Source organism: Hermetia illucens, chromosome 3 (assembly GCF_905115235.1).
Source record: "Hermetia illucens chromosome 3, iHerIll2.2.curated.20191125, whole genome shotgun sequence".
In the NCBI taxonomy this organism is placed as follows: Eukaryota; Metazoa; Arthropoda; class Insecta; order Diptera; family Stratiomyidae; genus Hermetia; species Hermetia illucens.
In genome coordinates this window covers 159,052,211-159,071,813 of record NC_051851.1, presented here as the reverse complement: position 1 = coordinate 159,071,813, position 19,603 = coordinate 159,052,211, and the positions used below count along the sequence as shown (strand labels likewise).

The window sequence follows — 19,603 nt, the reverse complement described above, 5'->3', positions numbered from 1 at the left end:
ATAAGGGATATTAATCGAGAAAATCTGCCTTTTTTCCCAGAGTGCTTTTGAAAACCGTATGCAAAATAGCTATATTGGCGAGCCTGTGTTAATGATGACAACTCTACGGATTAATTTGTGAGATTATTTTTTACTATTAGAAAGCTAATTTGAGGATCTATTCACTCACTGACCCATAACAGTTAATTGCATAATATCTACCTGACGCATTTGCTATTAGCCTAACGCAACCAGCGAATGGTTCAGGGAACAACCTTTCAACTCAGATAAAGGAACATTTTGAAACTGATCTTACATTTATTACCGCATCATACTAACAATTAAATGTGAGTGATATTACAAAAAAACCTTACATAAAGTAACAATAAGAAACACTTTCAAACACTACATAATACGTTGAACGCGACTTTCGATTTCCTTTAAAACTTGCTGTAAATGCTCCGTTCGGGGCTTTGGATATAATAGATGCAAACACGCCGAGATGAGTTCCTGTGCTTTTGCCATAATTCTTTTCCTGAAAGTAATAGGGCCAAATTAGCGATTTAAAGAGGAAATGCTTTTGTTGGCGTTGAAACTGGGCCTGAAAGATTCCTTACCTATTCCTACTTGGTATCTGCTGTGCATTATTCGTTAGTAACGTAATCAGTCTTGTAGAGGCTTGCACCAGATGCCATTCATTGCCTTCATTCGCCCAGACTCGTTCGTTCATGGAAATCATTCTATTGAGTAGAAAGTGTTGGAAATTTACTATGTATACCGGTTAAATAATTTGAGATGTACGATATGTCTTAAGATATACGCTATACCAACTATAAGCTATACGACAAAAAAACTGTAAATATAAAAGGAAATTGAAACTGCTGAATGTAAGTAATAAGATGATCATTGAATCGGCGAATGAAGAAGCAGTGAGTATATGTCTGCCATGCCATTACATCAAAGAAACCTCGGGCCGCGTTCCTGGAATACCTCTACTTGTGCTTTGATCATTTTCATCAAACAATACACAAATGATACACTTTTCGATTTCAAATAATTCAACACAGTCATCATTGACGCATATGAGGCCAGCTGATCGGCTAAGACAGTTAAGTCATCAAGGGATGTACAATGGTGGAACCGGAACTTGGCCAGAATGAGAATAGAGGTACGGAAACTCTTCAAAGACGGGGGAACATCCTCTGTCTGTTTGAAGAAGGAAGATGGGACATTTAACGAGAATGAGGAGGACAGGGTACACCTGTTTCTCAGAACTCATTTCCCGGGGTCCTACTCCACGGTGGTAGGTGACAACATTCTACCTGACACCCCAACAGCGAATAAAAGGGGAACAAAGAAGAACTGGAAACTAGCAAAAGAGGTATGCTCAGAAGATAGGCTAAGGTGGGCAGTGGGAACTTTTAAACCACTGAAATCTCCCGGAGTAGATGGCATTTTCCTTGCACTAATCCAGAGAGGCCTAGGAATCATCTTAGAGTTCTGCGGGTGGTAAGGGGGAGTATAGCACTGGGATACATACCAAGGGCATGGAAACGGGCAAAAGTGGTCTTTATTCCGAAAGCGGGTAAAAAGGATCCTTTTCACCCTAAATCTTTCAGACCAATTTTCTGAACATCCTTCGTACTCAAAACGGTGGAGAAGGTCATATACAACTTTATTAGAGGTAACGTTCTAAAACGTAATCCCCTACATCACTGTCAACACGCTTACCGGGCAGGACGGTCAACTGAAGCTGCTCTGCATCAGCTGACAGAGGTACTACGGGATGCCATAGAAACAAAAGGAATTGCACTTTGCGCGTTTTTGGATATCAAAGGAGCATTCGGCAACACAGAGATACAGGATACCCTGAGCCGCAAAGGGGTGGGAAACACTTGGCATTCTGGATGGGCAAAATGCTAGAAAGCAGGCAAATAGAAGTTCCGATAGGTACAAATTCTATTGTCATGAACACCACTCAAAGCTGTCCACAGGGTGGGGTACTATCGCCGCTGATGTGGAATATGATAGTGGATGAACTTCTGGACGTGTTAACAAATACTGGACTACAAGTCCAGGGTTACTCGGACGACATTGTTTTAATCTGTAGGGGCAAATATGAAGATACCCTGTGTGATAGAATCCAAACTGGACTCAGGGTTACTAGTGCCTGGTGCAGGAGGGTGGAACTGTGCATCAACCCAGCCAAAACCACCATAGTACCATTCACTAGGAGGCGTAAGCTTGATCACCTGAGAGCCATAACATTACATGATGTGGAGGTGAAACGAGAAACAGAGGTCAAATATTTAGGAATTACGCTAGACCAAAAATTAATCTGGAAGACACATGTCGGAAAGCCACGAGGGCTCTGATGACTTGCAGATCCATAGCAGGAAAAAAAATGGGGTTGCAACCCGAAGATACTACTTTGCATATACACTGCAATAGTAAGGGCAATGATTACCTATGGAACGGTAATCTGGACAGAAAGAACCGAACTCAGCGCACAAGTCAGGGAAATACATAAGCTCCAAAGGCTGGCTTGCGTGTGTATCAGTAGGGCAATGAGGACATGCCCAACGGCATCCCTGGATTTTCTTCTGGAACTAACCCCTCTCCTTTTGCACATACAGATGTAGGCAAGGAAGGCAATATTCAGGATGCCCGGCAGTATCAGTGAAACGGAGAGCTGCCTAAATCGAAGGAAGGTTGATATTCTGTCTGGGCGGTACCCCGAATTATTGATACCAAGAGTTAACATGACAACGAAGTTTTCATTTCGATAAGAAATTTTTTAACACGTTGGAGCAACAAGGCAAACTGGGAGAGCGTGGCTGTGACATACAGGTTAAACCAGCAACTGATTACTTGCTACACTGACAGATCCCTCACAGCAGAGGGAGCGGGCGCCGGGGTCATCGACCGAAGAAAAATGTACTTGGAGCCAATGCGTGAGCACACTAGCATTTCCAAATATACACCATAGACAGACGTGCCTCATTTAAACTTCAAAGGAACTACAGGGGGCAGAATATTGCTGTTCTGACTGATAGCCAAGCGGTGATCAACGCACTTAGTCCCAACCATGTAAACTCTAAACTAGAAATGCCTTGAGAAATTGAATAGGCTCGGCTCGCTCAATAAGATCTGGTCATCTTAGATTAAAAGGCAATGAGGCAACGGACGAACTAATCAAGAAGGGAGCAGGGACGCCTTTACATGGACCAGAACCCTTCTGTGAAATCGGAAACGGATTAATGGCCATGACATTAAAAAAAGAAAAGGAACGGTTGAGGGAACTATACTGGGCGGGTCTACTAGGAATGGAGCAGTCGAGAGTACTTATTGGGGGATACGAGCTCAAGCGCAGATAGAACTGTTTAAACCTCACCAAAAAAACAAACCTCCGAATCATAGTGGGAATTCTCACTGATCACTGCAGACTAAACTATCGCCTCGGGCAACAAGGGATATCTACGGATACTGCCTGCAGGTTCTGTGCGAAATGTGTTGAAACCTCCATATACGTTCTGGGACAGTGTCCGGCACTTGTGCAAAGTAGGTCGAGGCACCTGGGAGAACACTTTATACCAGAATGCAAAGTTGAAAGATTTGGAAGTAGGGATTATACTAAAATTCCTAACGGCTTGAAATACTATAGTTAATAAACCTTCTCAAAATTGATGAAGCGCAGATAAAACTGATATCTAAATTCCAAACGTTGTTCTAAAATGAGTTATACGGTGTTAATGTACTTTTTTGCAATATCGACGATCATTCCTACCTTCTAAAGATCTCAGCTTCTCAGGATAGAAAGATTTTTCATTCGTCTTTCTATCCTGAGAAGCTGAGATCTTTAGAAGGAAAGGATGATGGCAACTCTACAAAGACGGCACGAACTACGATGAACAGTTTCGCGGGCAGACTATCAATCCCAACGGCATTGCCCCGTTTGGCCCTATTGATGGCCGCGATGATATCACTTTTGTTTCATCCACAAAAGGTGGAATTCCACCAAATATTATATGGATGAGAACTGTGATGAAATATTCCCACCGCCTCTTAGTGTGGTCATTATCGTGAATGAGGTGCCGACCGTTAACATCCTTGACTGGACCATCAGAATATTTGCGAAAACGAAAATTCTGAAATCGTTCTTTGCGAATTTCACCAATTGTAAACTTCGTCTGGACTTCCCCAGAGTTTTCATAGTATCGGAGCTCGAGCACGATCAATACAATTCATGTCTGTCGTCCGCTTCCTCCAGGACGCGGCCGTCGACTAGAGTAGAGTTTGCGAAAGGAGCCTTTTTAGTGTCGGCCCAATGTCCGTCAATATCAATTATTAAAATAATCGTCGTTCGGTCAGCACGAGAACGACAGTCGAATTATGTAGGCGATTGATGTTAGACGGTTGAGCTTTCGATTCCTACAAGAAGCAGAGGACGCGACACGCAAGTAATGACAGGCGACCATCAGGTAATGATCCCTAGTAAGGCTGATCTTTGAGCCTCTCTTACATCCAGAAAACAACTCCTAAATCTACAGCTGATCGCGATGTCGTAAATTTGGTTAGTCGTATGCTGCCTGTCAGTAGAACCTCGACTGATCTTGTGACAGGCCCTGTGCTCGAACGATGTCCCGCAAATTATGAGCCGGTGGAAGCTGCAGAAGCCCACAAACTTCTCACCATTATCGTTGTGTTCGCCAAGAGCGTGCTGTCAGAGCCCACCTTAGTATTCAGATAATTCATCGCAATCACAATATCGCCTTAAGAAAACCTCTTCTGGGCCGCATTCAATTGCTCATAGAAACCATCTTTTTCTATATGGTAAGTATGCGATTTTGCAATCTCAGCTTAAGTCAATAGTGGATGCTGTTAATAAGGCCCCACGACCATTCATTCCTCCTTCTTTCTCAACAAGGCTTGAGACCGTCTTTAGTGGAACTCAGGAGCAGTGAATGGCGACACCATAGCATGGCAGCTGATATGGAGCTGCTTCGAAACTTGGTCTACAGAATGGAACGTTCCGCCATGCATGACAAGAGATTCGAGCATGTTGGTACGGAAAATGCTGACAAATTGGCTTGCCGAAGGTCTGATCTTACAATAATCAGCTCAGAGGCGGTTTTTCGAGTGAAGTCTATTTTAAAGGATAAAGTCACAAAGATTCACATCACCGAATGGAAAAATTTCAACTCTTGTATACAGAGAAATCTTTGTGAATGCACCAGAGGCCGTTAGAGGAACTTCTCACTGTCTCTTAGAAAAGGGGATATGGAAGCCCTAGATTTATAACAAAGCACTAAACCTCATCTGGAGAAAATTCGAGGGGGTGGCTAGACATCCCCTACGGGTCTATCTTCTTAATATTTAAGATAATAATAGATTTGGAAAACAGATTTTAAACGAGGAACTCGCATATGTCCTTAGATTCACAAAAGTCTGCGATTGATGCAGGTAGAGAACTATCGGAATAGATGAAGGTATGAATGTAAGCTGAACGAAACTTTATCAATGTTTTAATATTATCTCATCAAAAAAATGAATCCTATAGAATGGTAAAACATGAGTAAGGGGAAAATTCTATCTCGAAATGAAAGGAGACACCCAGATGCAGAGGAAAAGTTCACAAAAGAGATGCTAGTATCTAAAGTTAACAAATGCATCTAGAGCGTAGAAAATTAGATTAGAACTTCATCATTAAATCCAGTGCTATTTTCGCTCTCTACTCCACTAATATGAATAAGAGGCAGAAGAGGAGCTGTAAACCATCACAAGAATAGCTTTGATCTATCAATACTCCACATAAATTACGGTTCAAAATAACGCTATTTGGCCATAGATAGAATCCAGGTAAAAATTATGCTTACAGAATAAGTATCTCCAACGCAATATTACAATTTAGCCGATGAAAAAGGTAAAAGTGGATGATCTTGTGATGGCCAAGGTTATATTTCGCTAAACTACTTTTTATCAGATTAAGCACCGTCCTAAGTTCGTTATGTATGTTATGATATGAGCTATCAACGTTCTAAGCTATAAATGTGTAGTATAACTTCCGAACAACATTCTTCATCTAAAAAACAAAACCTCTTACCTTGCGTAGTAATCAATTAGCAACTCAATATCCAAATTCATCCCCACCAATGCATCAGGGATAGTAGCGGGACTCAATTTCAGCTGGCAGCATCGAATCTCAAGCTCTCGAACTAGAAACGCCAGTGGGAAACATTGCCCCGAATCACCGAATTCTTTCACCAACGATTGAACTTTCGTTAAGAGTTTCGTACACTTCTCCTGTGGCGATCCAATTTGTTCAATTTCTCTATTAATGATCTGCGTCCAAACCGATTCAATCAGAATGGGGTCATTGTGGTGTGAACAGTTGAGGATGACTAATTTGCATTCCCATAGATCGAATGGTTCAGCGAAATCGGAATACAACTGTGTCATATTGTAAAGAGTGTAATTTAGACTAACTGCAGCCTGGCGTGCCGCACTGTTGTCTGTCATCGTGGATATTGCATCGAGAATGACTTTTTGTACCCGAGCGATTTCCAACTGTAGGAGAAAATGATGAAGACAAGAATTAGAATCCTTGTATTTAGAATATGTAAAAGTCGAGGTAATGACTTTACCCACGGCACTCGTTCCCTTTTCGACTCTACACAATTGAAAAACGAGCTCACCTTATCCTCCAAATCCTTCAACAGAACCCCATTATGCACTGAATATCCAACATGATCGTTCCTCATACACATCACAGCCCGCGCCAGATACTCTATCCTCTGCACCAACGTAAGCGAATTCGTCTGTAAGGAGGCTAAATTGTCTAGTATTTTCGCTGCAGCCGCATGTTGGCCATTTTTCTCGTAATATTTCCAAAGCAGATCGGTCAGCTGAAGATTTTCTGGATTCCTAACTACTGATCTTCGGAAGAATTCGCCTAGTGAAGGTTCTGTCAGTGCCAATAGCTCAGAGAGAAGATTGTGGGAAAGAAGCCATTCGTAAACGACAACATGAAGTAGTGGATCTGATGATTGTATAGCGGTTGAAACGATATGCATAATTTTCATTTGAATATCTTTTTCTATGGCATCTGAAGAAAATTTTAACTCGGCGGATGACGAGGCACTGCATAGGTTCTGGTAAACCGTGTCAAGCATTTGTCGGACTTCTTTGTAGCAATTCATTCTGGATGAATAAGAGAACAGTTTGGATTTGTACGAAAAGGGCAATTGTCGGGAATTACCTTGCAGTGAAAGCAATGTAGCCTTCTTGGTCTTCGTTCGGTTCATTGTTCCTATAATAGTGAATGGCGGCTTCCTTAGGATCTAGTTTGGCGGCACAAGTAGTTGTGAGTTCTATGACTCCTTGGTAAAACCCAGATGAAGTGAACTGTTGGGAAAGTATCGATAATCAGGCTATCTATGGTCCATTGATGTAAATGAATAAGCGAAACCACAGGCACAAATAACTCACCTGTTGACAAATACTTGAAAGCGGCAAGTTTGGTGCTGCATCTTTACAAAGCTGAAGAGCCGTTCTCAACCTTTCCTCCTTCTCTTCGTTAACTGTAACCCCTTTCGAAAGCATCAGTATTTCCGTAGCCTATTCAAAGAAAAGTGAGTCAGCCAATTGTCCAGCATAAATCAATCGAAATTATACCTTATGCGAAACAGCGTCCTCATGTCTATATAGATTCGGACAAACATCCCGAAGTTTTGAAGATATCGAACTGACACTGGCATTATCATTTAAATATGAGTTTATCAAGTTCACGATCAAATGCGCACATGTATCAGCGCGAGATAAAGTCAGATCACGAAAAGTGCATGAAATTAGAATGTTTTGTTGTTCTTTGGCCAGATCGTTGACTAAAAGTTGGAATTGATGTTCGCAGAGAATTTTCCAGAGAGAAATGACTTCATAAGTGTGTTCTGTGAGAAATAAATGAAAGGGAATTTGGGCATATCATTCACTACTTTTAATTATATCAAAGAAATATATATTTTCAAATAATAAAATGAAGCCGCACATTTGCTTAGTTATGACGGACATGGGCATCGCTCGTTTCAAATGGGGCTGTGATGCGAGTGCTTAGTATCGCTCCGCCACCGCACTCCACCGCCAGCTGAAGTCGAGGGATTTGGGCGGGAAAAACCATGACGAGAGAAACCATGGCGCGACTACTCCGTCGCTATCGGCTAGGGAACGTGCCGTTTGCCTTCTGGAAGAAAAGATTCAGCCTGTCCAAGGCGACCCTTTTTTGCTTGTCACTGACGTCCTGGATGGTATCAGTCCTCAACAGACTACCAGCTCCCTAGTGGACCGTTGGATGTGGGTGATGAGATGGCGAAGGCGGCTTCAATTTGGGAACGGACTCCCATAGTAGACGCAACAATCCGATCTTGCCAAGCCCGTCTCTCTTGTCGAGAATCAGGTCACCGCGAAATCGTAGATTCTCCTCATAAATCAGCTCAGCACGACAGCAAACTCTTCCGCGAATGGCTGTACAGAGGCCCCGCAGAACGAAAGGCAAGACTCGCGACCAGGACAGCTCGCCGCGCGCCATAATAGCTGCCTTCAGCTCCCGATGCCAATGTTCTAGCATTTGGATCCCAGGCACTTTCCGAGCTTTGGTCTATGATGATTACAGCGGGGACATTAAAACACGGAATCCACTCTCAACAGAGATATTGCCTCAGGCCAAGGTCGAGAGGCGTACGAGTCTCGCAATCGGCCTACAATGTCGAGGTGTATAGTGTAGTATTCTACACATGCTTCATAGCATGCCTAGTGAAGTGAAGAATTCACTTCCTTGTTTATGACGATCAGAAATATTTGCTGACTGACTAGCTGGTTCGTTGTCCGACTGTTGGGGTGCGCAAAATAATGCACCAACTGAAACACTTCTTGCGAAAAGCGGCCGGAATATATGAATTAGGTCCCTTTTCAGAGATCTCGCAGTAGACAGAGGAAAGTGAGCTGAAGATGCGGAAATCCTTGAACTTATATTTGGAGTCCAACTACAGGCTCTGAAGAATCGCGTTATTTTTCTGAGTCATAACGATTACGAAAAATCACAATCGTACGCGCTGTAATTCCGTTGAGCGGGATTCAACTGTTTTGAGAAAAAAGCCAACGGTTGCCAGTTTTAATTGTCAAGAGCATCGCCTACTGCGATGTCTGGGGCGTCCACGAACACGGCTAAGAATCCATCCTGTTGAGAGAATGCGAAAAGGGTGGCGTCTAGCAGCTGTTGCTTGGTTGTTTCAAACGCTTGGTTTTGGAGACTACACCACCTCCCGCGAATCTTTGGTCTTAAGACCAGACAGAAAGACGTTAAGTAATCCCTGGTAGTGGGCGGGTTTGGGCAGAAAACGATGGTGGAGTTGACCATGGCCAAGAGACTTCTAAAGCCTTAGACCGCCTTTGGCAACGGAAAGCTCGTGAGCGCTTGCACCTTGGGGGGATTGTAGATGGAGGTGATAGAATGGCCTAAAAATTTCACCTGCTGCTGGAGAAATTTGCACTTTTCAAAGCTAAGAATTAGTCCATTGTCGAGGAGGCGTTGAAAATTGCACCCGAGATGTGTCAAATGCTCACACTCGGTAGAAGATGCAAGCAGAATGTCACCAAAGTAGACAAAACAAAAGTCCAAGTTCCATAGTACGGAGTGGATGAATCGCTGGAAGGTTTTGCTGCATTGCGCAAGCCAAAAATCATCCGTGCGAACTCCAAGCATCCAAAAGGGGGGAAAATTCCTGTCTTTTCAATGTGCGAAGTCCTGGATGAGTGGAATGGGGTACCGGTCAAAATCGTTTCGCTTTTAAATGTCTATAATTTCCACAATGTAGCCATTCACCATTATGCTTGGGGACCAAATGGAGTTGAAAAGACTACATAAACGTTGAATTCTTTCCGCGCAACAGCGAGCTTCACGAGTGATAGAGGATGCACCTTCTAGTAGCCAGCCGTCAGTAGTGTTGATGTGGTGAGAAGTAGTACATTCGGTAGTAATGTTCCGATATTTTTGGAGAAGTGCACGAATGCGTGGATTGGCAATGACCTTAAAGGTGATGAACAAAGTGTTATTCGAGCAGATTTAAATTTTCCCTAACGCCCGAGGAGAGGTTGTGGTCTCTTATCAGGGATCTATGCAGCATACCTACCAGCAGCTCATAGACATAGGAAGTTTGCGCCTAATTAGGGACACTGTTGTCAGGCAAAATTCATTCATTCATTCCTACACTACAAGGCGACTTATTGCTGCGATTCGGGTAGACGTCACCATGTCCTCCAGCGAACTCAGTGTTTTGAGATTGCAAGAAATGTTCATGGGTTGGTACAATTCGTGGCCTGATCGGCAAACCTACGATGGTGCCAGCATACGCCGGAGTTTGATGTGGACCACCGCGTGCGGCTAGTCGAATGCTCATTTCTCAAGGTGGACGTTGAACGAGTTCGCGACCGAGCACAAAGTATTCATCGCCGTCGTCAATGTGACCATATGGGCCTCCTCAGTTACGCCACGTCGGTGGACTCACGAGATAATTCCCCGACCACAGAGCGCGCATGCACCTCCTGTATTTTATCCGCAGTTGCGGCCAACACCTCCAGGGAACCGCGCCGTCGGTACACGCTAGTATGGCCTGCGTGCCATCCAGCAATGGCTGAAGCCACAAGGATCTCCCGAAGTAGCTGGCTATTTCCCGAAGAAAGTGGCTAGGGGTGCGGCCGTCAAGCGTCACATGCTTCAGTAAGTGATTCAGCTTGGCTGTCTCACTTACTAACAGGCGCCTAATGAGCTGGTCCTTGAGTTGAGTGAAGGCGATGGGTGCAACTCGTCCAAGCTGACCAACGCGTGGTTGAATATAGTGGCATCCGTTATGAGGCCTGTCAGTGCGGGATTGCAATGCAATCAGCTTCCAGGAGGAGAGTGGGGAAATAGCGGGCGACAGCTTGGAACTACTCAAGACAGAGGAACGACGCTCATAATGCGAGTAGTTTAGTCGGTTTTAGTACTCTTGCTACTGTTGTCTCAGTCAAATTACTCCGTTATGCCGCTCGATATCAAGATGGTGAATATTGGTGTTTGCTGGAGGCCAGTGTAGATGCTGGCGTGTGGCGAGGCGATAATCTTCGGAGTGCACTGTCTGTTACAGCGGTGGCGGACCCTTGCCTTCTGCGAATTCTTACTGTTTCGTACACCGGATCGATTATGACTGCCGAGCTTAGACTAGAAATTGGTTGTTAAAATGTCGCCCCCCCCACTAATTTTCTCATTTGATAATCTCACGAATTGTGTAAAGACGTATATGCGTTCAATCCACTCGACCACTCTGTCCCATTTGCAAATGCCGCGGTGATTATTATGCGTACAGGCATTTTCGGAAGTTTTTTGAGAAGAATCCAAACTCATCCCCCGACCACTTCCTTTTCTGTTTTCTTTTGTTGATTTAGAATGGGCTGTTGGTACCTCAATGATGTAACCAGTAGCCGTACGTTTTACTGGATCCCACAACACAATTCAAGAATGCATTTTTTTCAATTAGCTCTCGCAATTTACTTTCTCATAAACCAATATCTCTGCTTTCAAGTGCCGCTACTCTGAACGCGGCGAATAACGACATCTTCCAGAATGATTTTTATACCACGGCCAAGCGAAAGACGCGTATCTTCTTGAAACACCCGCAGCTGTGAATCCGGGCACATCACTTCAATTATTCCCGAGCGTGACGAGTTATTTCAATTTGCAAACGGAAAAACGATCCGCGCTTAGGAGCTAGCCTCGACGTACTGGTAATGGTCCCGCTTCCCCACCAATCTGGTGGTGGTGGTTATCCGCGCTCTTTCCTGCCGAACCCATCGACGGGCCTGCCGCATATTTCCTTAGTTACTAGCGCATCCGGCGGACACGCATCACTTGTCCCAGTCAGGGCTGTGAAGCGGGTGGTTAGTATAGGTCCGCCACAGGAATATCAGTGAAATCTACGTTAAATCTTTATCCAAATAAATGAAAGCCTTTGATGCCAATTATAACTGAATTAAGACCTAAATTCTCCGTACTCTAAAGGCAATATAAATACCACAAATAATATGAAAATGAAACTCATGCAAACTACTTACTTATAAAGAAATTCAACGCAGTTAACGAACGTTTCTCCTCAGCTTGAGCCTGCTCCGCCGTTGATTTTTGTTCACCGAAAGGCTGTGTCAAGTGGCTGTATCCGTTGATAAGACTAGTTTGATCACTATGTCCATAAAGCAAATCTGAAATTTAAGTCTCAATTAGAATTCTTCCTGACATTGAATGCGCACTAATCTCTCACTTGAAATATCACTGACTGAATTAGCTTCCAGAAATCCTTTGACTGCATACAAATCCTCCAAAATTTCCGTGCAATCAGCCTGTGTTATTGTACTGCACAGATTCGCGTCAATACAACGCTTCCTCCAGATTGGGCGCAGTAATCGAGCCACGTACAAATACAAACCAGAATGCTTAGCTGAATAATTGATATTGGAAGCGTCTGTTGGGTTTTGTTGAAATGTGTGAGATCCAGTTGCAGCTATAATAACAAAAACGTATTGAAAGTGGAAACGTAACAACCCCAAAAACTTACTCGGACTGAACTGGTAGGGAGAGATAGCCGATTGCTGCAAGTTACTCGGCATATTCCCTCTTGTTGAGAATGGAGTCGACATAAAAATTTGTGGAGAATTCCGATCGGATAGTGGACCGCCTGGTGATGAGAGAAAAGTTCTTTGACCCGGTGCGAACTGACTGCCTAAATATTGGGCTCCTATGGAAGGTTCGCCGCCATAAAGCATGAATGCTTGTGCTGCCCACAATGCAACATCTGTTCCTCGATAAGGAGGCATACACGCTAATAGAAGTGCAGTTGCACACGCTTCAGATTGCGTTTGAGCCTGGAAGTAACCCTTGACGGCTTCGTGGTGGGGACCATGACAAGCAACAAGTAATTGTTGCAGGATATCGGCTGATTTTAGGAGACTAATAATGTGGGCACCTTGATTTGTTAATAGAACAACTTTTTTAGGGATTTGTGCATGTCGTAATACGCTGTTAATAGTCGCTTTTGACTTTGGTTTCATTTCTGCTAGTCCCCAAACCATCCCATCTAACGGGAGGACTGTAGCTGACTCTGCTAAGTATGGCCGGTTTGGAAATGGCTCAGAGCTTATCGACCAAAGCATGTCCTGATCTTGTTGAGGCGTTGATACCATCAGTAATGTCCCTTTGTTGTAATATGCACTATGAACCTGTTTTGGTTTACCAACTGTCGTATTCGGGGTATATCCTGGTGGGAGTCGCACATGCAATAAATACAACCCTTGAGGTCGAACGCTGTCAAAAGTAGCAGCCACTCCACCTATTTGTTGTGTCGTTTGCGGTGCTACATGAAGAGGGGTCGTGGAAAAATATAGACGAACCCCACACTGAGTAACACATATTAAATGTATGTTTGGACAGTCGTTCACTGTCAAAGCACAAATTGCTTTAATTGGTTTGAAAACTGTTGAGTCAACAGTTCTGCAAAAATCTAAAGTAAGATAACTGCGACAAGTAAAGCATCAAAATGTGCAACTCACTTGATTATATTGCTTGCTTGAAAAGCAATATCGTTCTGCGACACTCGAGCCAGTCGTCGAGTAGAATTGCAATCCTCTCCCATATCCCAAGCTTCTATCGAACCTTTTTCTGTTAAAACGTATAATAAATGTCGACTATTATCGATAGATATCCGAACTATTGGATCCGTATCCTAGAAAATATATTTTAAAATAAATACTCATATAAATAGCAACATGCATCACATACAGAGAAAACTTTCAAAAAACCAGGAACCATATACGAAATGAGTCCTTGTGAATGGTTGATTTTTTTGCATCGTTTCCCGAACCAACTTGATGCCGCTTGATAATGTATTTCGTACAAAAAACCGTCCCGGCCTCCCAGGAAAATTCGCCCATCAGCACTTCCCTCGATCGTCGATATAGAGACGTTGTCCGTGTTCAGGATAAATATTGGCTTATTCATCAGTTGCATTTCCTCGTAAGTTGTGGTTGTATTTGCAGAATGAATTGGTGATGATATTGTTTTGGTTGTATCGCCGAAGGTAACGCCTATTATCCAAGCAAGATATTGTTATGAAAGTGTTAAATTAACAAGCTGCTGGCGTACAGCTAGATCGGTACGGAACCCAGAATAATGCTCCTTAAAATTTATGAATAAATCTAATTCTTCTAATCTCATTTCCTCGTATCCTTGATTTTTGAGGAGGTTCACATGTGGTCTAAGTAGGAGTGGACCGGGTACTGTGCGACCGTAGAAGAGACCCAGCTAGTGACAGCCAAATGTACTTACCTAAAACAACAATTTCTACAGGAGTTGTCAATATCAGTAAATATTTTACATCTGATATAAAAACCCCAGGCTTTGGTGTTACTAATCCAACGCTGACGATAAGGTGGTTGAGACCATCATAATAGGCTACGTCTCGAGTTTGTTCGTAAGTCCATATCTGTGAAAATTTTTATGCTGTGTTGATACAACTTGGCTTACATTTAAGGTAGATGTTTTCTTACGTATATATCAGAGTCAATTGTTAGCCAGGCTCGGCCGATTTCAGGAAATAAACCCATCATGCAATGACATTTTATATCTGTAAAATTCAACATTTTGTATATTTTTAGTAATTGTACAAAATTGTATAAATGATGTTTAGGAGATACAAAAAAAAACAAAATTCACGGAGGAGATAAAACTGATTTGGGTGTAGATAGATGCAGGGTAAGAAACCTCTGAAGAATGTAACTAAGTCTATCAGTTTTAAATTGCCTTTGCTGTTATTGCTATTGTTAGCACCGAATTCATGTACCTTGGAAACGAACAATATTTCGGATACGACTCTCAACTATCATACAAGGACGAAAATTGGCCTCTGCAATATGCAGGCTTTCTTAGCAATATTTGTAGAATTCTCATTCCGTTCAAAAGTTACTGGGTTCTCGGGTATAGATGAGGTAACCAGGTGGAATTCCCAGCAGCAATCGTTAATCAATATCACATCAGACCACCAATATCATATTATGGACATAGAAGGAAGGTTCAACAATGTCAGCAACAAAGTCATTCAAAAGACTTTAACCAGAATAGGGTTAAAGGAATATCATATACAGTAGATTGTATCAATGCGAAGAACCAAGACAATCCGATCAGATCTGTCTCTCAGAAGCCACTGAGCCCGGGAAGAAAGATACCTCAAGGCGACGCTACATATCCGTTGCTCTGACTAATAGTCACGAATTCCGAAGACGTAATGATATTGTTATCAATGAATGAACACAGCCGAAGTCCACCTATGATCCTTTTGTTTGGTGGCCTGCACTGAGAAGGGGGTGCAATAAAACCGAACTTAATCGATTCCAAAGAAGGGCATGTGTGATTAGTACTGGGGTTAAGTGCTCTTGTTCAACAGGCACCCTCAACATATTCCTGCAACTCCTTCTATGGGACCTCCATAAAAATTACCATATTGCATAGCGAAGTTTTACCGCCGTAGAAACTCTCTTAGGTCTTGAATCTACTACCAATGGAACTTTGGTCATTTCCAACGAACTACGATGCACATAAGCAACAGAAACTTCGCTACAAAATTCACAACCAGAAAACCGACGATCCGCTGCAATGTTATGACACGCAACATAACTGAATTGCAGTCTTTCGGAATATGATAATGTCATCCAGGCTGAAATACTGGCCATACGGGAGGTTTGTTGGCGAATCGAGCGTGTTGCGTCAAGCCGGCATCAAACCTACATCCCAAGATTGCAATGAAAAGCGGAGTCTAATGGCACTACTTGGCGCACAATCACTGCCTATGATGAATCAAGGAAGACTTGGCCTTCCTGTGACAAACCTTGGACATGGGGGCGAATGCTGATAGGATCAAAGTCATCTGCATGGGGCACTGCCCAACGGGAGACTATTCCGCGTGATTCGACATGTCCTATTACACTTACTGGCGAAGAAGAGACCATCATGCGATTACTCTGCTCTGGCCTAAAAGATGGTAATATTAAGAAAGTCTCCAATTGTAAGATAAGAGAGTTACTATCTTCCGCTAACTTCACAGGTTGACTCTAAAATTCAGAGTGCTCAAGATTTTACTCGTCCTCTCTTATAACATTCATATCTTTGAGTGTTGTGGCATCAAAATGGCACATCACAGGGCTACTTGTGCTCTATTTCCATAGTTCGACTTTTACCTGCCATATTCAATGTTGGTTTGTATAAGGTAAAATCTGGCAGGAGTAAGTACTTGAGACTTGAGAGCCTGATTGAGACAAGGATTCCTAAAGTTTACATTGTTATCCTGATGGGTGATCTGAATGCCAAGGTGGACTTTAAAAAGAGCTTGCTCGGACATGTAATGGGGAAACAGTTTTGGCGGCCGTTACGATAATAGTGGGGGGTTAGTAGATTTCTACAACTTCCACCGAGTCCAGAGCTTGCCATAAGGTTACAGTTGTAACCCAACTGACCGACACCGTACGTGCAAAAAAATGTCACGTGCTGCACCGAAGTAAAGTCTTGGAGGATTTTGATGTCAAAAGCGGCTTCCTCCAGGGTTGCATTTTGTTACCGATATTATTCCTTCTTGTCACCGGTTGCATTCTTCATGCTGCCTTGTTCGGAAGACGTAAAGAAGTTAAATGCACTTCGACTACGCTGATGACATCTGCTTGCTCTTTCATCGGGTCATGGACCTTGGCCAAATGGCTGTGGATTTAGGAAAAGAGGCAGTCAGTCAGTCCTAGGGGGTTTTACGTGAGTACCTGTCATGGACACTTAATCCCACGATCTTCTTAAGACACGGATTGATTTTGTGACCACAATCAGAGCCCCGTCGCAGCAAGCTACTACGGTACCAGTCTATACCGAGTGGCTCAGCATTCATACTGGTGGATACAAGACCTACCTAAATCTCTACCGAACTAAGCAGTACGGCGGGGGAGCAAAATACCGTTCTTGTCTTTAACGTAGCAGAAGTGTTCGATATCCTGTGCTTCTTTGCTTCCCGGTTGCCACTTTGTCAACGTTTTATTGTCGAGAAATTTGTGGTAGAGGCGTTTCTTTCCACGGTCAGGCATCTTGGTTGAGGTACCGCTTACATGGCTTGGTGACCACAAGAGTTGCAGATGCCGCTTTGCTGATGTGTCTTTAGTTTGGTTCCACGATTCTTCCACGTTCGTAATGGTTGATAATTGCCTAAGAGAGATCATTTCTTCTTTCTTCTCACAAAATCGACACCATTTAATGCGCGGCGGGCTAGTGCCTTCTTCACGCTGCTTTGTCGGTGGCTTGATTCGTAGGGCCGCAGTCCACTTTCGATGTTGAGGTACGATGATCTCAGAGGAAACGACTTTGCAATCAGTAACGGTGGTAAAATGTAAGAAGATGAGACAATTGTTTGATGAACCATGTATTCATATGTACAAAGTCATGGGTGTCCGCAAAATCGACTATACGTTCGCCACCCTCATTGGGCGCTCCAAACTCCTTTCCCCATGGCACCTTTTACCATCTGCCTTTTCAGCCACATGATAATTGAAGTCGTCGGCAATGATGATATAGTCTCAGCAGGCACATTGCAGGTCTTTGCATCGAGAAGTTGTCTCAGAACGCATTTTTCTCGGAATCAGGTTGATCTGTCTGGGGTGCGTACGAATATTGCGATCAGCTGATATAATTGTGGGCTTCAAATCGTTCGACGTTTTAAATGGCATCACGGATACGTTCTATGTCGCAACTTTTGGCACCAGACCATCGGGGTTCTTGCAGAGCGTAGCTATTAATGTGCTTTTCCGAAGGGCTCTTGCGAGTTCCTCGCTTTTTCCAGTTAGGGTGCCAATATTTAGCGTGAAGACACGTATTTGTTTTGTTTGGACTAACTTATTTATATCCTGACGCCTTTCATGCCTCAAGAACCCTAGCCCATTTCTCGACAAGACCCTGGCCCGTCCTGCCGCGTCGACTGAGGTGGACGCCCTAGCATTTTTCCGAGGCTTTTTACTCGATCCGATCGTTTGGTTTCTAATGACAATGAATGCATTTTCTTAATCGGCCTGTCGCGGGACCTGTCACCAAGAGAGATCAGGTATAGTGGAATAACTCCAACTTACTCTATTTATCGCTTTCCCTGATCTCAGCATTTTTTTTTGTTTTACTGAGGATACGTTGGGAGGAGTATGTTGCCTGAAACCCTTGGAATGAATGTTGAAATGGAAAACATGGAAAGGGTAAATGGTTTAAACGAGTCAATAAAATGGATTCTGAAGTTCCCCGAAAAGAGTACAGGCAAGAAGCAAGAAGTGCTTTCCTAAGGAAGTAACAAATGTAGAAGTATTCCTAGTTAAAGCAAGTAAGGTGTTCCGTTCATAAATTTACCGCACCCAAATTAATGTCGATCGCAGGTGATTTGTCAATCGAAATTCGCTTATTAGCAACCGCGGAGGATGGTGTAAGATATAGCCTCTCAATTTACCCAGGAGAACGGCTGCCAATACTTAACATATGATATTCTCGGCAAGTTCAAATAAATGACTGCAAATTCTTTCCCAATTTAGGACACTTAATCATATTCGAAGTGTTTTTATAATTGAAATTTCAAACTTTACAATGATTGCGACTGGAAGGGTCCAATCGACTTTTTTTTATGAGAGCCCAACCGACAAAGTTAGGGTCATGTTGGAATATCTTGAAATCGGAATTAATCTGCTCCGTGATATTGACTATCTAAGAGCAAAAAGTTACTTCACGCCTCGTCAGACATACCCCTAAAGCAATAATTGAAACATGGATGAATTTTGATCATACATTCCATCCCGTCTTCCCCTTCGATCAGGTTTATTATAAATACATTACCATTCCAGCGATCCAGGATATGAATTAAAACAGATTTCCAAGACCCTTTGTTTCAAAGCTTATCAGTTTTGCATGAATCCAAAAGTGCTTGTTCAGCGAGGTTAGATGTCATTTAAATCGATAACCCCATAACCGACACAAACGTAGATTGGTCCCCCAATTACTTACTTTTAAAATGTTCTAATACTTCTGGCGGAATAGGAGCCTTGCTCACTGTCCTCAGTTGGTCCAGCTTCTTATGTCCTAAGGACAAACTGGAGATATTCTGGTAGTCGTAATCGTTCAATCCACTGACCGTAGCCATTCCATGTTGAGTGATTCCTGTAACCTGAAAGCAACAAAAAATAATCCTCATGAAGACCGTCAACTCCCAATTTAAGGATCAACGAATCCTTCTAAGTACCTCCAACAGTCCTGGAGCAGTGGCATCATGATTGTCATGACGGTCAAGCATATTTCCCGCCAGTTCTAGATACTCCATTTGTACGTTTAACTGTGGCGCGTTCATTGTCCTTCAATGTAAATTTGCTTAAACGCAAAGTAAGGATTACTCAGAGATATTTGATCACTTAAAAAAAACTTATTGGGTAAACAACTTGCACCACTAATAGGAATTGAAGTCGCAACCGACCGGTGAAATCAAAATGTGTTTTGCCAGCC

General features: G+C 43.0%; 1 protein-coding gene across 2 annotated transcripts; it reads right to left on the bottom strand.

Moving 5' to 3' along the window:
- Positions 1–283: 283 nt before the first annotated feature.
- On the bottom strand, positions 284–19,603 carry LOC119652542 (nuclear pore complex protein Nup154). 2 transcript variants are annotated; one of them, XM_038056748.1, is made up of 16 exons: positions 19,347–19,603; positions 19,112–19,271; positions 14,602–14,678; positions 14,381–14,537; positions 13,835–14,139; positions 13,606–13,778; positions 12,615–13,546; positions 12,321–12,560; positions 12,118–12,261; positions 7,654–7,925; positions 7,468–7,596; positions 7,238–7,383; positions 6,675–7,179; positions 6,083–6,546; positions 597–719; positions 284–514 (listed from the first exon to the last, which is right to left on the bottom strand). In XM_038056748.1, the coding sequence occupies exons 1-16, from the start codon at positions 19,449–19,451 to the stop codon at positions 385–387; spliced, it is 4,062 nt and encodes a 1,353-aa protein (XP_037912676.1). In that variant the 5' UTR covers positions 19,452–19,603; the 3' UTR covers positions 284–384. The 2 variants fall into 2 exon arrangements, with proteins under 2 accessions (XP_037912676.1, XP_037912675.1); XM_038056747.1 differs by having other exon boundaries at positions 12,321–13,546.

Coding starts and splice junctions, on each gene's coding strand:
- LOC119652542 (XM_038056747.1), bottom strand. CDS start 19,451: ATGAACGCGCCACAGTTAAACGTACAAATGGAGTATCTAGAACTGGCG. Junction 7,597..7,653: donor AGGACGCTGTTTCGCATAAG/GTATAATTTCGA, acceptor TTCTTTGAATAG/GCTACGGAAATACTGATGCT. Junction 515..596: donor CAGATACCAAGTAGGAATAG/GTAAGGAATCTT, acceptor TATTACTTTCAG/GAAAAGAATTATGGCAAAAG.